The 18,175-nt window shown below is 36.9% G+C and overlaps 1 protein-coding gene across 12 annotated transcripts in view; it reads left to right on the top strand.

Annotated features, from left to right (window-relative positions):
- LOC131439125 (protein alan shepard) overlaps positions 1–18,175 on the top strand; it is a 553,131-nt gene that overhangs the window by 359,666 nt on the left and 175,290 nt on the right. For all 12 annotated transcript variants that reach the window (XM_058609775.1, XM_058609774.1, XM_058609773.1 and 9 more), the window contains one exon: positions 15,401–15,634. In XM_058609775.1, coding sequence (XP_058465758.1) covers positions 15,401–15,634 — 234 coding nt within the window. The remainder of the gene's footprint in view (positions 1–15,400; positions 15,635–18,175) is intronic.

Below are 18,175 nucleotides of genomic sequence, written 5' to 3'. Positions count from 1 at the left end.
GCTGTTATTCATTTCCAAATATTACCGTCACTCGTTGTTCGGCTAATGATGTTTGGTGGAGGCGAATTGTTGCGCAATTCAAATTTCCAAAATTAAATGTCAACCTTGAAAGATTATCCCATTCTAATAAATATGTAAATGGCAAACCAGGGTATTACTCAACTTTTTCTTTTATCTTAACTTTCGATTTCTACAGCACCTCGTGAAGAGTCGGAAACTTTACCGATTCTTCTTTAATCACGGAACGAATGATACTCTTACTCAATCCTTAGCGAGATGAACTAAATTACCGAGCTCGAGCCAAATTTAATCTAGAAAACGTGATTTGAACTGCAAATACTCTACGGCATCACCCGCGCCTTCGCCATTCGTCGTATCTACCTAATTTGAACCTAATTTAATCCGAGAAATATTAACTCTCTCTCTTTTATTATCATATTTGCTTTTCTTTCGCCTCATTGTGGAAACGACGCGGGGTTACAGCCCTCGAAAACTGAAATCCATTTCCGCTTTGGATGGGACTTCTCTGCTCCGTCGTCATCGTCGTCGTCGTTGGACCTACCAACGGCAATTACTCTTCCTGCGCCGCGGAACCCTTTTCTCCCGTTGATCTTTTAATCGAATACTGCCAATCAAGACGGTCTTTTCTTCGGAATCCAAGTGGCTCGCAATCGCAAAGATGAGACGACGAAAACGTTTCGTTAGATCGGAGCGAACAAATTATTCGCCTTGGTACGCTTTTGGATCAAGTTGAAATACTTAAGCACAGACACGTACACAGGATGCTTCGTAGAATTGGAAATGGTTCGCTTGTAATTCTGGATCTGCTGTTTCGAAGAAGTTGCGCTGGCTGGAACAATAGTCTAAATGAATTCTTTTTCCGGCAACCGGTCTGTTTGCTGCTTCCGAATTTCTGGCTAATGTATAGGATTATAGTCGTTTAGTTTGGCTGGCGGTAGAGGGAAATTCGAGAAGGGCTGAGGAAACTTCAAATTTCAATTGCTCACTTCTATGATGGAATGCGAATTCTAGAGATTGTTTTATCAAGCTAGCAGTTTTGTAGTAACTTTTAAATTGTTTGATTTGAAGTTCAGCTCTCGTTGTTCGCTATTACATCAAAATGCAATATACTGCGAAACATGCACATGCAGCAAATTGGGAATAGCTTCGAAAGTTACAAGATTATTTTGGAGCAGTGAAATGTTTGCTACAGTTGGAATTCGTTGAATCTCTATTTACAACAGACATAAAACATCCTCATCATTAGGTAGTTTATAACCACGTACCAAACGTGGATGGCTTTTTTTTAAATAACTATTTATTGGAATATGAGTTAAAATTAAATTATTAAGATTTAAATTGGGTGTTCAGCCACAAGTGGTGACTTTTCAGCCCTATTATATATATGATTTGGTTATTACCATGAAGACATTATTTGCTTCCGCAATTCTGTGATTTTTGTGTAGGGCAATTTCTAAACCTACTTGTATTGTGTAATGGGGAAAAGGAACTTATATACTAACTTACTAACTAATACAGAGAGCGAATCGAATCAATTGAAGATTGCATCGATTTTTGTCGGAATTTGCTTATAATATTATGTGACATTACATCTAATGGTTCTATATTTGTGAGTCTGTGTAACCCATTTGTACTAAACCAGGGAGGACGCTTCAAAATCATTTTCAGAATTTTATTCTGAATCCTTTGAAGCGTTTTCTTCCTGGTGGAACAACAGCTTGACAATCGGTACTGCATAAAGCATGGCTGGTCTGAAAATTTGTTTATAAATTAACAATTTGTTTTTTAGACAGAGCTTAGAATTTCTGTTTATAAGAGGATATAAACATTTAATATATTTATTACACTTTGCCTGGATTCCTTCAATGTGATCCTTGAAAGTGAGTTTTTTGTCATACGTTAAACCTAAGTATTTAGCTTGATCAGACCATGTCAATTCCAAGCCATTCAATTTTAGAATGTGATTATTGTTTGGTTTAAGAAAAGAAGCTCTTGACTTATGAGGAAAGATAACTAATTGCGTTTTTGCTGCATTTGGTTTAATTTTCCATTTTGACAGATAATCACGGAAAATATTTGAACTTCTTTGTAGGCGACTGCAGATCACTCTTAGATTTCTACCTGTGGCTAACAGACTTGTGTCGTCACAGAATAGCGATTTCTGACAACCAACGGGTAGATTTGGAAGATCAGAAGTGAAAATATTATACAAGATTGGAGCTACGCTCGAACCCTGCGGAACACCGGCTCGTACGGGTAGCAATTCAGATTTACAATTCTGATAGTTAACCTGAAGAGTACGATCAGTTAAATAATTTTGAATCATTTTGATCAAATAAATAGGAAACTGGAAATCAGACATTTTTACTATTAAACCTTTGTGCCAAACATTGTCGAATGCTTTTTTTTATGTCTAGAAGAGCAACTCCAGTGGATAACCCAGAAGATTTATTTCATTTTATCATGTTCGTTACTCTGACAAGTTGAGTAGTTGAATATTATGACGAAATCCAAACTGCTCTGGTAAAAAAGTTGAATTCTCATTTATATAAGACATCATTCTCAACAAGATATTTTTTTCAAAAAGTTTACTGATAGAAGAACTGGATAACTTGATGTTTCTGCTGGGTTTTTATCAGGTTTGAGGATAGGAATTACTTTAGCGTTTTTACATCTTTTTGGGAAGTAAGCTAATGAAAAACACTTGTTGAAAATTTTAACCAGGAGTCTCAAGGCAACATCGGGAAGATTTTTAATAAGAATATTAAAAATTCCATCATTACCAGGAGCCTTCAGGTTTTTAAGTTTCCTAATAATTAATTTAATTTCATCAAAATTCGTCTCAATAATGCCATCTTGTGATAACACTTGGGTTGAAATATGCTCATATTTCAGTGAGACTTTATTTTCAATAGGATTCACAACGTTCAAATTAAAATTGTGGACACTCTCGAACTGCTGAGCAAGTTTTTGAACTTTTTCGCCATTTGTAAGAAGTGTTTGGTTTCCTTCCTTGAGAGCAGGAATTGGTTTCTGAGGTTTCTTAAGAACTTTAGAAAGTTTCCAGAAAGGTTTAATTTGTTCAATTTCTTTAGCGAAATTTTCATTTCGCAAAAGAGTAATTCTATGTTTAATTTCTTTTTGTAAATCCTTAACTATGTTTTTCATAGCAGGATCACGAGAACGTTGATGATTTTCAATGTGAGATCTGTAATCCAACCAATTAGCTCTATGATAGTTGAATATAGAACTAATTGGAATAATTATAGCCTCTTTGGAAAGTCCGAATGTTACAGGAAGATGATCTGAGTCAAAGTCAGCATGTGTAATCGGTTCACTACAAATGTGACTTTGATCTGTTAGAACCAGATCAATTGTAGAGGGATTTTTCACCGAAGAGTAGCAAGTCGGATTACTGGGATGAAGAACTGTGAAGTAACCAGCTGAGAGTTGATCATGAAGTATTTTACCATTACTGTTATTTTGCCAACAATTCCACTGGACATGCTTAGCGTTTAAGTTCCCTATTACGAAAAATTTCGGTCGATATCTTGTAAGTTTTTGCAAATTGCCTTTAAAGAAATTTAATTGTTCGCCGGTGCATTGGAATGGCGTATATGCTCCAGCGATGAAATAAATTCCATGAATGGTTTCAACTTTGATTCCCAAGCTTTCAATAACTTTAGTATTGGAAGAAGGTAAAATTCGATGTTTAATTTGCCGTTGGGCAAAAATTGCAACTCCACCACTTATTCCAGTAAACCTGTCAAATCGATGAACCACATAATGTGGATTACTTTTCAATTTGACATTTAGTTTAAGAAAAGTTTCTGTCACAATGGCAATATGAATTTTGTGATCTTTGAGGAAATTATGAAATTCATCTTCACTCGATTTCAAAGCTCGAGCATTCCAATTTCAAATATTCCAATAATTATTTATCATCACTGTTAAGTTTTAAATTCATTATAATATTATTTGCAAATTGCCTTCCGATTTGAAATGCTTCAAAAAGTGATGAAGTCGAATTCATTCGGATGATCATTTGAAATAGTTGATCTTGTAGGTAGATCATTTTATTTTCAGTTATATCGCCTAAATCAACTTCATTTAAAGAAGCGAATGGCATTGAGGGAATATTTGTAGGTAGACTGCCATTAGAACTGTCATTAGAAGAAGATGATATGGCCGATCTACCTATTAATAAATTGTTTTCGTTAAAAGATGAACTGCAAGGCTGTGTTTTGATTATTTACATTAGAAGAATTAAGTGCTAGATTTCTATCTGTTATACTAACATAACTGACATTAGAAGAAGATGATGACGAGGTCGATCTACCTGTCAATAAATTGTTTTCGTTAGAAGACGAATTGGAAGGCGTGCCTGTTTTTTGTTTTAAATTCGAAGAAATAAGTGCCGTAGAAGAATTAGGCGTGGCATTTGTAACGGTTTTTTGATTTTCAGGTATGTTCTGTAAATTTCAGGTCGTTGATTTGACTTGTTGTCTAAGCGAACGAGCGTTCAAATTTTTTTCCCTGACAGGACATTTCAAATAATTGAATTTATGATTTCCATCGCAATTTGAACATGAAAATTTATCAGTGGTCTCATTCATTGGACGACCGTCTTTTAAATGCGATATACCACGATTCAAACACCGTATATCCATATTACAATTTTTGGTTCCATGGCCGAAGCCTTGACAACGGCGACATTGCGTTAAGTTTGCAATACGATTATGCCGTTTATAATGTTCCCAATGAACGTGGGCGGCTTATACATCGATAAACACATCAGAAGCAAATTAACCGCTAACAAACGAACAGTGGTTCTACAATTCACTTGCAAGTGATTAACGAATAGTCGTTTCACTATAATTCTTGATAAACGCAATACTACTTACTAAATTCAAAGTCTCTGGAACATGACCGATATTTCCAAGTATCGAACCCAGCACATGCTTCAATTGCACACAATCGGAGAGTGCGAAGACTTCTCTGCAATCGACGACAATGTCCAAGTTCTCTACTGATTATCACGTAGACCGTCCTCTCGTCTGACATTCTACTATTTTTCACAAAGGTCATTCTGGAAGTAGAATTTTCGAACACTTTTTCAAGCATTTGTGGGCGTATTTCGAAGCACATATCTGCTTAATGAATAATTGATACATATAAATCTATACAGCGACACTTGGTAGCCAAGTGCAAATTACACTTTTATTCTGCAAAATTCTGTACGAATGGAATATTGCGTCATTGACAAATTGTTAATTGTATCGTTTGTAGAATAATGTGACCTGTTAAATTCATATAATTCATGGAAAGATTTTGCTATACGGAAAATATTCAGTTGTTGTTGGAGGAACACAGCATCATTTTGGCTACGAGTATTCAAAATCAACTTAAAAGCAGCTAAATCTTTAGGCGATTCGAAGAGATATTAGAGGTATTGATGTAGGTTAGAAACAGAAGGGGACCAAGATGACTTCCTTGTGGTACCCCAAATGTAGTGACAAAAGATGTAGAAGTTTTGTTACCTATTTTTACCGACATTTCGCTACAATACATGTTTTTTTTTTGTTCTTGGTTATAAAATTTTAAATCAGGAAGTTAAAAACCGCCACTTTTTTATGACATAATGGTGAAAAATTGGAAGCATCATTCTTTCGTTGGGAATAAATGACTAACTGGCATTGCCTTGTTTGGCAAGTAAGGAATAATATAATTGTTCAATAGTATAAATTTGCATACGTTCTGTTTACATCCAATTGAAATTCACTGCTGAATGATAAAAGCAATTAACTTACAAACAATTACACACGAGTGCCCAACCATGCTCAGATTTTCTCGTAAAAATATTAGTAAACGTTCAAAGTGTCAAACTACAACTTGCTAGTAGACATAATTAATAAATTGAATCCTTGGAATACACTCTATGCTACGATTTGACCGTTCTATTTTAAATGAAACACGCACACCAGTTCTCAATCCTCTAAAACGATACATTCCATAACTGCCACCACATTCTAGGTTCCGAGTTTCCGAGAATAATGAACCGATCTCGAATGCCCGAAAAACATTTGCTCAGTCGCACATTTCCAGGGCAATCCGAGATTGACTAGCATCGAATGGCCCCGCGGTGCAGTGCAGACCATTGTCCCTCTGGTGGTGATTCGGCCGAAAAAAAATACAGCAACCATTATGGAAACCGTTTCGCTCTTCCCAAACACTCATGAAAGCGGAATTGCGCAAAAGCACTCATCCGCAAACCGCCACTTGAAAATGGTCTGCAATTCTCAACAACAGCCCATTCCACGCCACATTGGAGCGCACAAAAAAAAACATCGAAAATCACATCCGAAAGTTTCCCACAAGCTGGTCGACATAACGAGTGGGTGGATGCCAACAACTGCACGGAAGGACCATAAATTTTGCTACCTACAAAACACACACACACCGTGAAGGACAGAGGGGTGGAAATATGCTACCTGTGTGTTATCCGAAAAACGCAGAAATAAGTTAAACTTTTGCGAGTTCGAGGTTTTCATACGTTTCGCGGACTGTAGTCCACTGTGCATTGCAACAAAATGGGTTATTAAACCTTCAATAACAGCATATTTTTCCGCGTAGGTTATTATTCGAACCCATTACCTTCGGCCTGCCGGACCCACTTCGATGTAGCAACAAATTACTATGAGTCCCAGTGCAATGACGATGATTTATACTTTTTTTATTTGTTGTAGCCGATGCTCGTTCGCCCGACTACGAAAGCTTGTTTATAATTACGACAATTGGACTCAATGTATATTCGAGTACACCGAGTTGGGTGTAAAATTTTTATTGTTCCGAATCTTCGCCCCAAAACCACATCACGCTTCATAGGCCCCGGTAAATAACATTGAATGAAGCACAATTGTGGTATTATTGCCGTTTACGAACATTTATATTATGTATACAAATTTACATGAGAAAGGATTATTGGAATAAAATTATTGAGTGGTGTTGAAGGTACTCTTTTTCATCTTTATTAGGGCATTTCTATTGAATTGATGTTTCGTTGCGGAAAATTCTGCAATGTGAAATTTGTGAAGTAGATGACACAGAAAGATTGAATTAGGAAACGTATTTCTACTCATAGATAGTGCTCATATCGTCCGTAATCCAGTTCATCCACTGGCGGGCAATAGAAAAACACTCATCATTGCGTCCGGTAAATATGTACACTGCCACGGTCATTTATCATGTGTTGTAACTTCGAATAAAAAAACATTAATGCATGCACGAGGCATTGCACGAGATGTTGAAAGCAGTACAGTTTGGACTCCTCATGAGCTACCGATACAGATACGGTCTCTACTGATCAGCATCATCTGAGTCTAATTTTTTTTTTATTTTTTTTGCTTAGAAAAACATTGTATAAAATGAATATTGGATCATGGCCCGTAGAACCGAGTACCGGCTTACGGTTCCGGAAGTGCAGAAAATTGTAAAAAAACTCAAGTGAAGATCACTTCGTTTTCTGAAAAATCGCTGTACAGATTTACAATAACTTAATTGTTAATTTTATTGAGAACCGGCTTCAGGTTCCGTCACTTTAGAGCAATGCTTGTTTACAATTTCCAGCTTACATTTAAATTTACGTTACAAATTTTCAAAACTGATCCATCCATAGATCTTTAGTTAATGGTCATAGAAACTTACTACATCCGTTCCAAGCTCCAGTTCCGGAAACATCAGAAAGAGTAAAATTCAATCTTCAATAACTTGAATGTAGTACCTCGACTGTAATTGTAATGCATCTTTTATCAATTGAAAAATTTTAAAGACAATTGAAAAAGACCTATTCGAAAACACAAGACCGTTTTGCCAACAACAAAAAAATATTTATAATCATTTGAAATAGGTTATTTTTCTCACACTTGGTTTCTTACAAACCTACATTTATTCACATAATCTCTTGCTTCTCCTTTTTGCATAAAAGACTGCCCACGAGTTGAAAGTATTCAAGTTTTTCCGTGACAGTTGTCTAGACAGTGATGCTTCCAAGTCTAGGAAATTCGATGGCCAGGGCAGTAACCGATGAGTACAATTGTTCAAATGACATAATATTTGCTATCACGACACCATAGCCTAAAATTTACCAGCTTCACTACTGACGCTAGTAACGATTATCGTAAACATTGTTCACTGTACGCACAGATAGGCAAATGACTACTGAATCAAAACGACACTTGAAATAGCTGCACTAGTTGAAATATACACGATTTTGAAACAAAAGAGGATTAGGAATACATTATTCAAAGTTAGTTAAAAGAAAACAAAGTTATGGCAACACAAAAGCAATAAAAAATCCTCGTCTGAGTTGTATCGCAAATACACCTTGCTGTTTTAGGTGCAAGAAACTTCGAAGAATCAATTTTAAATTTAAATACAAAAATCATTGGTCTGAGGCACTGAAGAAAATTCAACTTTTTTAGGTTTTGTGTTGGGTCTAGAAGTTTCCTATGAGTTTTACCTTTATTGGAGCTAAAAAATACTTAAATAGTTTACATTCCAAGCAAAGTAAAATCTTAGTTTCACATTCCTTTTGTGGAATTTGACCTTCTGCTTCCACAGACTTCGCAGCCGAACCACTAAACCCTTTGCATGGCTGGAGCTACGATTCTACTGACACTAAAAATCCTTTCAGGTCAAGGCTCGAACTTACGACAACTAACTTATTAGGCCAGTGCCCTGTGCATTGAACCGCCAATCCGGGACAAGCAATTTGTATTCTAAGCAATGTATCGGATATTTTAACCTTCTGCCATTTTTCTGAAAATCTACGAATTTCGGGGTCAAAGTCCATTTTTTGAGTCCAATCTAGAATAGAACCGAATTTTGGATTACCTCGCCAAAAGTCAAGAATAAGAGCGTTTTTCGTCGTTCAACTAACCCATACTAGTAGCATAATTTTCCATCCACTGTTATGCGTCACACCCGGTGAATCTCTCAACGGGTGAGCACGTTGTATCGTGTTAGTGCGGTGAAAATTTGAGTATTTCGTGAGAAAGAAAGAATTTTTATCCGTACTTTAGCGGCTCAAAGTAGCCACATAGCGAAATTGGTGCTTGTAGTACAGTGAAAAGAAAGTCCATTAGACTATAAACGAAAATTAACTGGCAATATAGCCTAAGGTGCTGTGCCATCAATCGGCGTCATCCAAGTGAAGAAGAAAAGAAGAAGAATAAGGCTGTTATAGTATAGGCTTCGACCGTGTCCGCAACATATGGCCGAGCATTGTGATGATGAAAAATGACAGATACGTGCTCATAATTTTAATATGCTAGCACTTGTTCATTCATTCTCGCGTTATGATTCCTTTGGTTTAGTATTCTTGAGAAAATGGTATGAAATAAATTTAATAATCTTTCAGTCACCATCGAGAATTTAGTTGTTTTTGCAAAGAAAACCATTTCAAACAATAGAACATATTCCGAATTTTAATGTTGGGGTCGTTTGGTTTTTATCACTTAAAAGTTTCATCATTCTGTTAACCACATAATTAATATCGGAGTTTTGAAACAGTTCGAACTGTGCATCAAAGCATTTCTAGAGCGAATAATAACCCATTTCCTCACATTTTTAGTGTTGTAACTATTTTTTGTGTTCGGAATGATAGCCCTAGACTTGAATCATACATTTAAACCTAAAGGGTAAATGTATTGATCGAATTTAAACTAAATTTGCATTGCGGTTTTATACATGTATTAAGCTCATTTTGCATACATAGACTGCATTATAAGAGGTTGATACCAAATTAGTCCGATGTCCGTCGAGCCCCGACCTGGAAGGATTGGTAGTGTCAGTAGGATCCATAGTACTAGCCATGCAATGATTCTGTACACTAAGAATCGGCTGCGAAGTCTGTTGAAACAGAAAGGTCAAATTCCACAAAAGGAATGTAATGCCAAGACTTTGCTTTGCTTACCAAATTAGTCTCTCAGCATTCTTGCACGCTTTTAAAATAGTTGGCTAAATCAAGTTAAAAATAAGTGATTTTTCGTTGTAGGAGAGACTAGGGCTGCTAAACCAACAACTATTTCTATCCATGGATTGACTTTGTAAACGCGCTTCCATGTGACAGCTGGATGACGCTGAGTATGGCGTCAATCGTGTTCGTATCAAAAGGTGTACGTTTTTACTGATGTTTTTTTTTTATTTTTTGAGTATATTTGATTCCTGTGCATTGCCATGGCAGTCTGGTTAGTTCTTTCATAAACATTTGAATCATGCTGAATCCATTATTGAGTGGGTTCGATTGCGTGGGAAAGAAAATTATTATATCTTCTCGAAAACGAATTGTCTGTGCAGGGCTAAGTCGGACAAACATGACAAGGCTTTATCGGACACATAATTTTCGACAAGAAATTGTTAGTGAATTCTTCAAATATACCTAAATATTTATATCTGTATTTCAATTTTTTTTCTTCTTATCACTTATTAAAACTAGATTTACTAGAAATTTAATCAAAACGATCATTATACCTAGCGAAATAATTAAATAAAAGTCTTCAATAAAGACTCTAAAGTTAGTGTCAACATCAATTATTTGGTACTGCCTGGGGCGTGAAGTCTCCAGACAATACCTAAATTCTCAGCGAACAGGATTATGACTTACGCAAGGTTGAAACCAACAGACAATCCATTCGAACACGATTTCATTTGTTTGGCGCTCATTAAGTTATCTTAAGATTTGGCGCCTTACTGTATTCGTTCTCCATTTTCGTGTGAAACTTTAGAATCCGGCTTAGTCCTATAGGGAGTCTGGTTTAGTCCCGCGGTTCCTAAATATTGGATTTTGGGTTGGTTATTTCGTGGTGACTTAGTACAAAACCTAATGCATGATTTTCCATGTCACAAATTGCTGTTAAAAGTTGAAGCAATACAATTAGGTAGATAAATTGAGTTCGCGTAGAGTGTCCGGTTTAGCCCCACACAGCTTCTTAAATTTTGGGTTTTAGGTTGGTCACTTCATCGCAACTTTTTACGGAAACTAATGTATATTTTTTTCAAACCAAAAGTTGGGAATTGTAGCTGAAGGTTGAAGATAACTTGGCTAAAAACCTAGTTGTAATGGGTTCTTGTGTCAATTTCGCAAAAGTGGCCGGCTTAACCCCGGTCTCCTCTAGTTCTATTGAAAAATTCGAACTTCTTGCATAGAACATCGATATTGTTGCCAAATTAAATGAAAAAAAAAAATGATACTTGAATGGTTGCCAGAATGCCCGAAAGAATCGATGGCATTATGAGAGTTTGAGAAAGAATGGATTGGAAATTTTATAACTGAACCAATTTCATGGGAAAACGATATACGATCTCAGATAAATTTGTAATGAAGACTGTCCCAGAAAATATGGACGCACTTTGATTTCGCTGTAAATAATTCACAAGTGTTAGATATTCAAATTTTATTCGATATACTGATAATATTCGACTACAACAAAAGAATATTATTCTCAACATTTGCTACTTGGCCAAGTTTTGACACTTTTTTCCAATCTTTTTCGAACTGTTGAATGGTTTTGGCTGCCGAGACATGTTTCCTAAGATGTGCCTTCGTTAATGCCAAAAATTCCTCAGTTGGTCGAAGTTGTGGGCAATTTGGTGGATTCATGTCTTTTGGGACGAAAGTGACATTTTTGGTAGTATACCATTCTACCGTTGATTTCGAGTAGTGGCAAGAAGTAAGATCTGGCCAGAAGACAACAGGGTCCTTGTGACTTCGAACCATGGGTAGAAGTCGTTTTTGTAAACATTCCTTGATGTATATTTCGCTGTTCATTGAAGCAGTGGTGATGAAGGGTTTCGAAATCTTACCTCAGCTACAAATTGCTTGCCAGACCATAGCTTTCTTACCAAATTTTCCGACTTCAATCGATGTCTCGAACTGGTTTAACACTTACCCTTATCGCACCTTATAATATTGTGGTCCTGGCAAGGATTTGTAATCGAGTTTCACGTAGGTTTCGTCGTCCATGATTATGCAGTTAAAATTTCCAGCATGAATCGTATTGTACAGCTTTCGAACCCTCGGCCTGTTCGATGCTTCTTGTTTCGGACTACGTTTTGGTTGTTTCTGCTTCTCATAGGTTCGAAGATTCAAACGTTCTTTTGCACGAAGAACATTTGACTTCGAAGTGCCCACTTTTTTGGCCACATCCCGAACTGAAACCTCCTTCTTTTGCTCGAACGCCTTCAGTATACGTTTATCCAACTGAGGTTTAGCAGGACCTTTTTGTCGACCCGGTTTCGGTTTATCCTCAAAGGTGTTATCCTCACCGAACTTCCTGATTGCATTTCGCACGGCTTGTTCACTTAATCCTTCCATTTTTGCTATCTTTCTCAGTGACAGTCCGCGTTCTGTGCACCATTTGTACACAATTTTTCGACGTTGTTCTGCTGAAAGTCCACGCATTTCGAAACAAACTAATGAAAACGAATAAACAACTGCACAAGTGGTAAGAGAAGAGTGTAAACAACAGGACGCAGTCATAAAAATTGACAGGTTCTGAACCATTGCGAAATGGCAGCGGTTTTTGGTTGCGTCCATACTTTCTGGGACAGTCTTTATTTGGTAAAATCGTTCTCCATCGAAAAATATTAAACCCGTATTTTTTTCGTTTTGCCATTACCATTTCTATGTTAGGCTGGATCAGAAAGTCGTTTTTTCTTTTAAGGAAAAGTGCCTTTCTTTAAAAATTCATAACTGGCTCAGTGATGAAGAGCCGCTTTTTTATAATTATTGGATATGTTGTCTATAAATGTCAATGGTTTCTAGGAAAAATGCGTAGTAATGATAAAATTGGAGTTTGGTGGTCGAAAACGCTAATTGTATAAGTTTTTAGCGGTTTTCATGGTTTGTGGATTTTCTCATTTTTTTGTTGTTGTTAATTTAGACTTTAGACTTTGATTTATTGTAAAAATAACTAAAAGTCGGAATAGTCCTTCCCCTCGGTTTGAGTAGAACTTATTGAACATCACAATCGAAGGACACGTTGTCGTTTATACATGTGTCATTGCAAACGCTCGTATCGGTACGGAATTTTACAGTATTGTACTGTATTTACGACTCAAATACTGCGTACTGTTTTTTACCCTCAAATGTACTGTATTTTTACACTGGAATGTACTGTATTTTTCACACTACAAATTGATACAGAATTTTAAATCTTTAACGCAACGAATTTCGATTCGTGGTTGTACAAAACGTCAGAAAGGACAGTGACAACACGTAGCGAATGTGAAACATGCAAACAACATTTTTTCATTAATCATCCTTGTTCAGAGCGCGTCACAACAATTTAGCGAAATTTTGATATTTAGATAAAAAAGACAAATGTCTCAACCAAGAAGAATCATACACTTCTCAAAAAATGTTTGATGAATAATAATTCATACATTTTTTTAGTTTTTGTCGAATTTAAAAATGCCCTAAAAAGGAAATAAAAATATTGAGATGATGAAAATAAGCTCAATACGGCTTATTCTCATAATAATATGAAAAAAATATGAATTTTACATGTGACGTAAACCTTCAAACGATATAATTCATAACTACTTGATTTTTCAAATGACGCAATATTCCACGCACACAAAATTTTACACGCTTCGACTGTAATTTGCGCTCAGCTACCAATTAACGCAGTATGGATTTATATGTATTGATTATTCATTAAGCTCATAAGTGCTTCTGTGGTTCAGTCGATTAATCGATGTGCTTTGTGATCTAATGTTTCTCGGTTCAAGTCCTGTTGCTATCGATCTTTTATTTTTTATTTCATTCGAGTTCAAGCCATGTAGTTTTCAATTCACACAATTTTGTGTAGTTTCATCTTTGAACAGTACATTTTACAGTACGCATTTTTCTAAAAATGGTGAATGAAAAACAAAAGTAAAGAAATTTGATCAGCATCTTACGAGGAAAACAGATTTAGAAAATGATTACAAGTGTGTGATGAAAGCCACAAAAAAGCTACCGCAGAGACTGGACTCGATCCCGTAGCTAGCTCCTATCCGGGGAAATCGTTCTGCCAATTAAGCTACCCTGCATGTAACACACACGAAAAACAGACTAATTGAAGGTGTGAAACAACTAGCGGAGGGGTTGCTAAAGAGAAATGACTACAGATGAACGCCGTGGCGCCCGAGTACAACTGAACATGCTCGGTTCTTTTGTTCAATTAGACTGTTTCTTCGTGTGTTTCATATGCAGGATAATTTAACTGACAATACAAATAATGAACTTCTAGTTTTGATTGCCAAATTTGTTTATTATTACTGAATATGGCGGCTGCAAAATGACGGCTCTCGTCGATCTATACACACGAGACATCGTCACCACAATTCAACTCTACAGCTTCTTGTGGTGAACTGAAATGAGCGATGAAAACCATTGCTTAAAGTAAATGAAATCCTTACTGACTAATACCTAATTAGCAGAAATAAAACTAAACGATAGACATCGGAAATAACTATTTTTTGCTTTGACCTCGGTGAACAATATAATTTTATATATTTCATACCCATTTTAGGTATGATTCAAACAGAAAAGTGTATTCTTTTTAGGTAAATTTGAAGTGGCGTGGAAAAATCAAAATTAGTGCTTGAGATTCGAATAAAAACATGGTCGATGAGAGGAGCTATTTTTCTGTCGCCGTTTTGAAATTCGGCAAGATACAAATATCAATGTACCCAGCAATAACAAAGAAATTTGACAATCAAAACTGGAAGTTCTTAGGCCATTACAACCTCCTTTTAACGTCAAGGAAAATGTTCCAATTAAAAAAAAAATGTATAGTGCTTGACACGCATATTGATTTTTAGGAAAAAAGACTTATAACGCAAACCGTTTACAGTACAAACTACCAACCCAAATTCAATCAAAGAATTTCATTAATTCGTTTTCTCACAACATCGTGCAGAGAATAACTCTGGTTTCGGCTGTAAAAAGTGGTGTTCATCATTTTTTATGTATGAGTGATTCAATTCCCAAGCTCATTTGGTAGTCGGCTGCATCTGTCCGGTTAAAATTGGCAGAAAAAAATAACAATTATTTGCTGCTCGCATCGCTTCACATGGCCGCCATTCGGCACTGCTCGAAGACCAAAAACAAAAAATAAAAATAAAACAAAGAGGAAAACAATTAAAATTAAAATCAAATAACTCAACCGTTCCGCACCAGTGGACAAGAAGTGCACAACCGAAATAGTCAACCGTCTGCCCGCGCGCCTGCTGGCTTTGAATTTGGGTTAATCTACTTTTCAATTTTTTGCGTTTTCCACTTATTTTCACCCCCTTCATTATCGGTTTCCTTCTCTCGTTCGTATGTTTGCAGGGCAGCACGACTGCAGCGCCTCGTAGCGCCTACCCTGGAGCACCACCGCCTGCACCGAGCACACTAAAGGGTGCCCAGCGACCCGCTATGACTAGTCCAGCCGGCGGAATCCCCGGTGGTCCATACAGAGGAACAGGCTACGGGTACGCACCGACCCAGCAGGCTTACCGATACACGGCCCCGCTGACGGCGCAACCGGCGTATGCCCCCTACACACCACACACAACTACCACGGTAAGTGATCCCCCGAATTCGATGATTCGACTGGCCACCCCGCTACTGCTGCTGCTACTGCTGGTGGGTGGCAGATTCGCAGTGTCGATTTGTCGATTTGTGGTTTCATTGTTTCTGCACTATCATTATATAGGGTCAATTACATAGGTTGGGTACGAAATTAGTGCACCCGTCAATCAACATTTTCAGTCGGATTAATTTCCAGAACCTTCCAGTGGTTTGGGAACAATCGAGCCTTTGCCCACGGTAGCAAATCTAGTTATTATCAATACAACACCATTAAAACCACTCTTCCTGAAGTTGCTTGGAATTCGTTTAATCAATGTTTTCAACCTTTAAAATAATACGTTTCTGAATTTTTACGATCTATCATCCAATTTTCGAATATTCGTCACTTCCATTTTTTCTTTCCTTCATTACCATAATATTACGTTTTATGTCGGTGCGAAAAACCTCAATTTATTTTGTCAAGCTGTCGAATGTGCCGCACCAATTCGTTAATCGGTAATCTCATCGTTTGCTCATTATGACCGTGCAGGAGATTTGGTGCAGCGTATATCAAAATGGCGTTGCGCTGCATCTGCGTCCAGATTTGAAAGGGCCAGCGAAACAGCGTACGATTTCCATTCAGGCTTCATAAAACCAAAACATACTGCATATGATCGTGAATATTTATTTCAATGAATATGGTTAGGATGTGATTTTTATCATTTACGGTGTCGAGTAATTTTTTTTTCGTGTAAATTTTGTTCATTTATTTTACGGCTGTGTATTGAAAAAACCCTGCATACTTTTTATCCAGTGTGTTGTCCATCGGAAACTATAAAATTTTGCATTTAAAAATTTAAATTCTTTATTCTCTTATCTCTCCATTTCAGTTTTAGTATTGAACGAAGACATCTGATGAAAGTTTTTTTATAACATATTTCATGTGGTGAATAGCATTAGCAAAGCTATTTTCGAACTTTCCATTCTGACATTTGTCAACTATACATTATTAGTACAAAAATCAAGCAATCAATCTCTGCATTGTTGCCGTTAAATATTTCGCCTTTTGTGGTTTTATATCAGCTTTACAAAAGCATGTAAGGCCGATGAGACTTGAATGAAAATTCTGTATATGTAGCAATTCTACGAGAAAACGATATGCGATATTTCAGGATTTCGTAATAAAGACTGTCCCAGAAAGTATGGACGCACTTTGATTTCGCTGTAAATAATTCACAAGTGTTAGATATTCAATTTTTTTTCGATATACTGATAATATTAGACTACAAACACAGAATATTATTCTCAACGTTTCCTACTTAGCCATTGTAGACTAGCTGGCGCACCTTCTTGCGAACGTTTCTCATTAAATTCCGTACAGACTTCTTGGCGACAAGTTTTGACACTGTTTTCCAATCTTTTTCGAACTGTTGAATGGTTTCGGCTGCCGAGACATGTTTCCTAAGATGTGCCTTCGATAATGCCCAAAATTCCTCAATTGGTCGAAGTTGTGGGCAATTTGGTGGATTCATGTCTTTTGGGTCGAAAGTGATATTTTTGGTAGTATACTATTCTACCGTTGATTTCGAGTAGTGGCAAGAAGCAAGATCTGGCCAGAAGACAACAGGATCTTTGTGGCTTCGAATCATGGGTAGAAGTCGTTTTTGTAAACATTCCTTGATGTATATTTCGCTGTTCATTGAAACAGTGGTGATGAAGGGTTTCGAAATCTTACCGCAGCTACAAATTGCTTGCCAGACCATAGCTTTCTTACCAAATTTTTAGACTTCAATCGATGTCTCGGACTGGTTTAACACTTGCCCTTCTCGCACCGTATAATATTGTGGTTCCGGCAAGGATTTTTAATCGAGTTTGACGTAGGTTTCGTCGTCCATGATTATGCAGTTCAAATTTCCAGCAAGAATCGTATTGTACAGCTTTCGAACTCTCGGCCTGATCGATGCTTATTGTTTCGGGTTACGTTTTGGTTGTTTTGGTTTCTTATAGGTTAGAAGATTCAAACGTTCTTTAGCACGAAGAACATTTGACTTCCAAGTGCCCACTTTTTTGGCCACATCCCGAACTGAAACCTTCTTCTTTTGCTCGAACGCCTTCAGTATACGTTTATCCAACTGAGGGTTAGCAGGACCTTTTTTTCGACCCGTTTTCGGTTTATTCTCAAAGGTGTTATCCTCACCGAACTTCCTGATTGCATTTCGCACGGCTTTTTCACTTACTCCTTCCATTTTTGCAATCTTTCTCAGTGACAGTCCGCGTTCTGTGCACCATTTGTACACAATTTTTCGACGTTGTTCTGCTGAAAGTCCACGCATTTCGAAACAAACTAATGAAAACGAATAAACAACTGCACAATTGGTTAGAGAAGAGTGTAAACAACAGGACGCAGCCATAAAAATTGACAGATTCTGAACCATTGCGAAATGGCAGCGGTTTTTGGTTGCGTCCATACTTTCTGGGACAGTCTTGAATTTGCAGAATCGTTCTCCATCGAAAAATTTTAGACTCGTATATTTTTTTCACTAGCGTAACCAT

This window comes from Malaya genurostris, chromosome 3 (genome assembly GCF_030247185.1).
Source record: "Malaya genurostris strain Urasoe2022 chromosome 3, Malgen_1.1, whole genome shotgun sequence".
NCBI lineage: Eukaryota > Metazoa > Arthropoda > Insecta > Diptera > Culicidae > Malaya > Malaya genurostris.
This window is presented reverse-complemented; position numbering and strand designations above follow the sequence as displayed.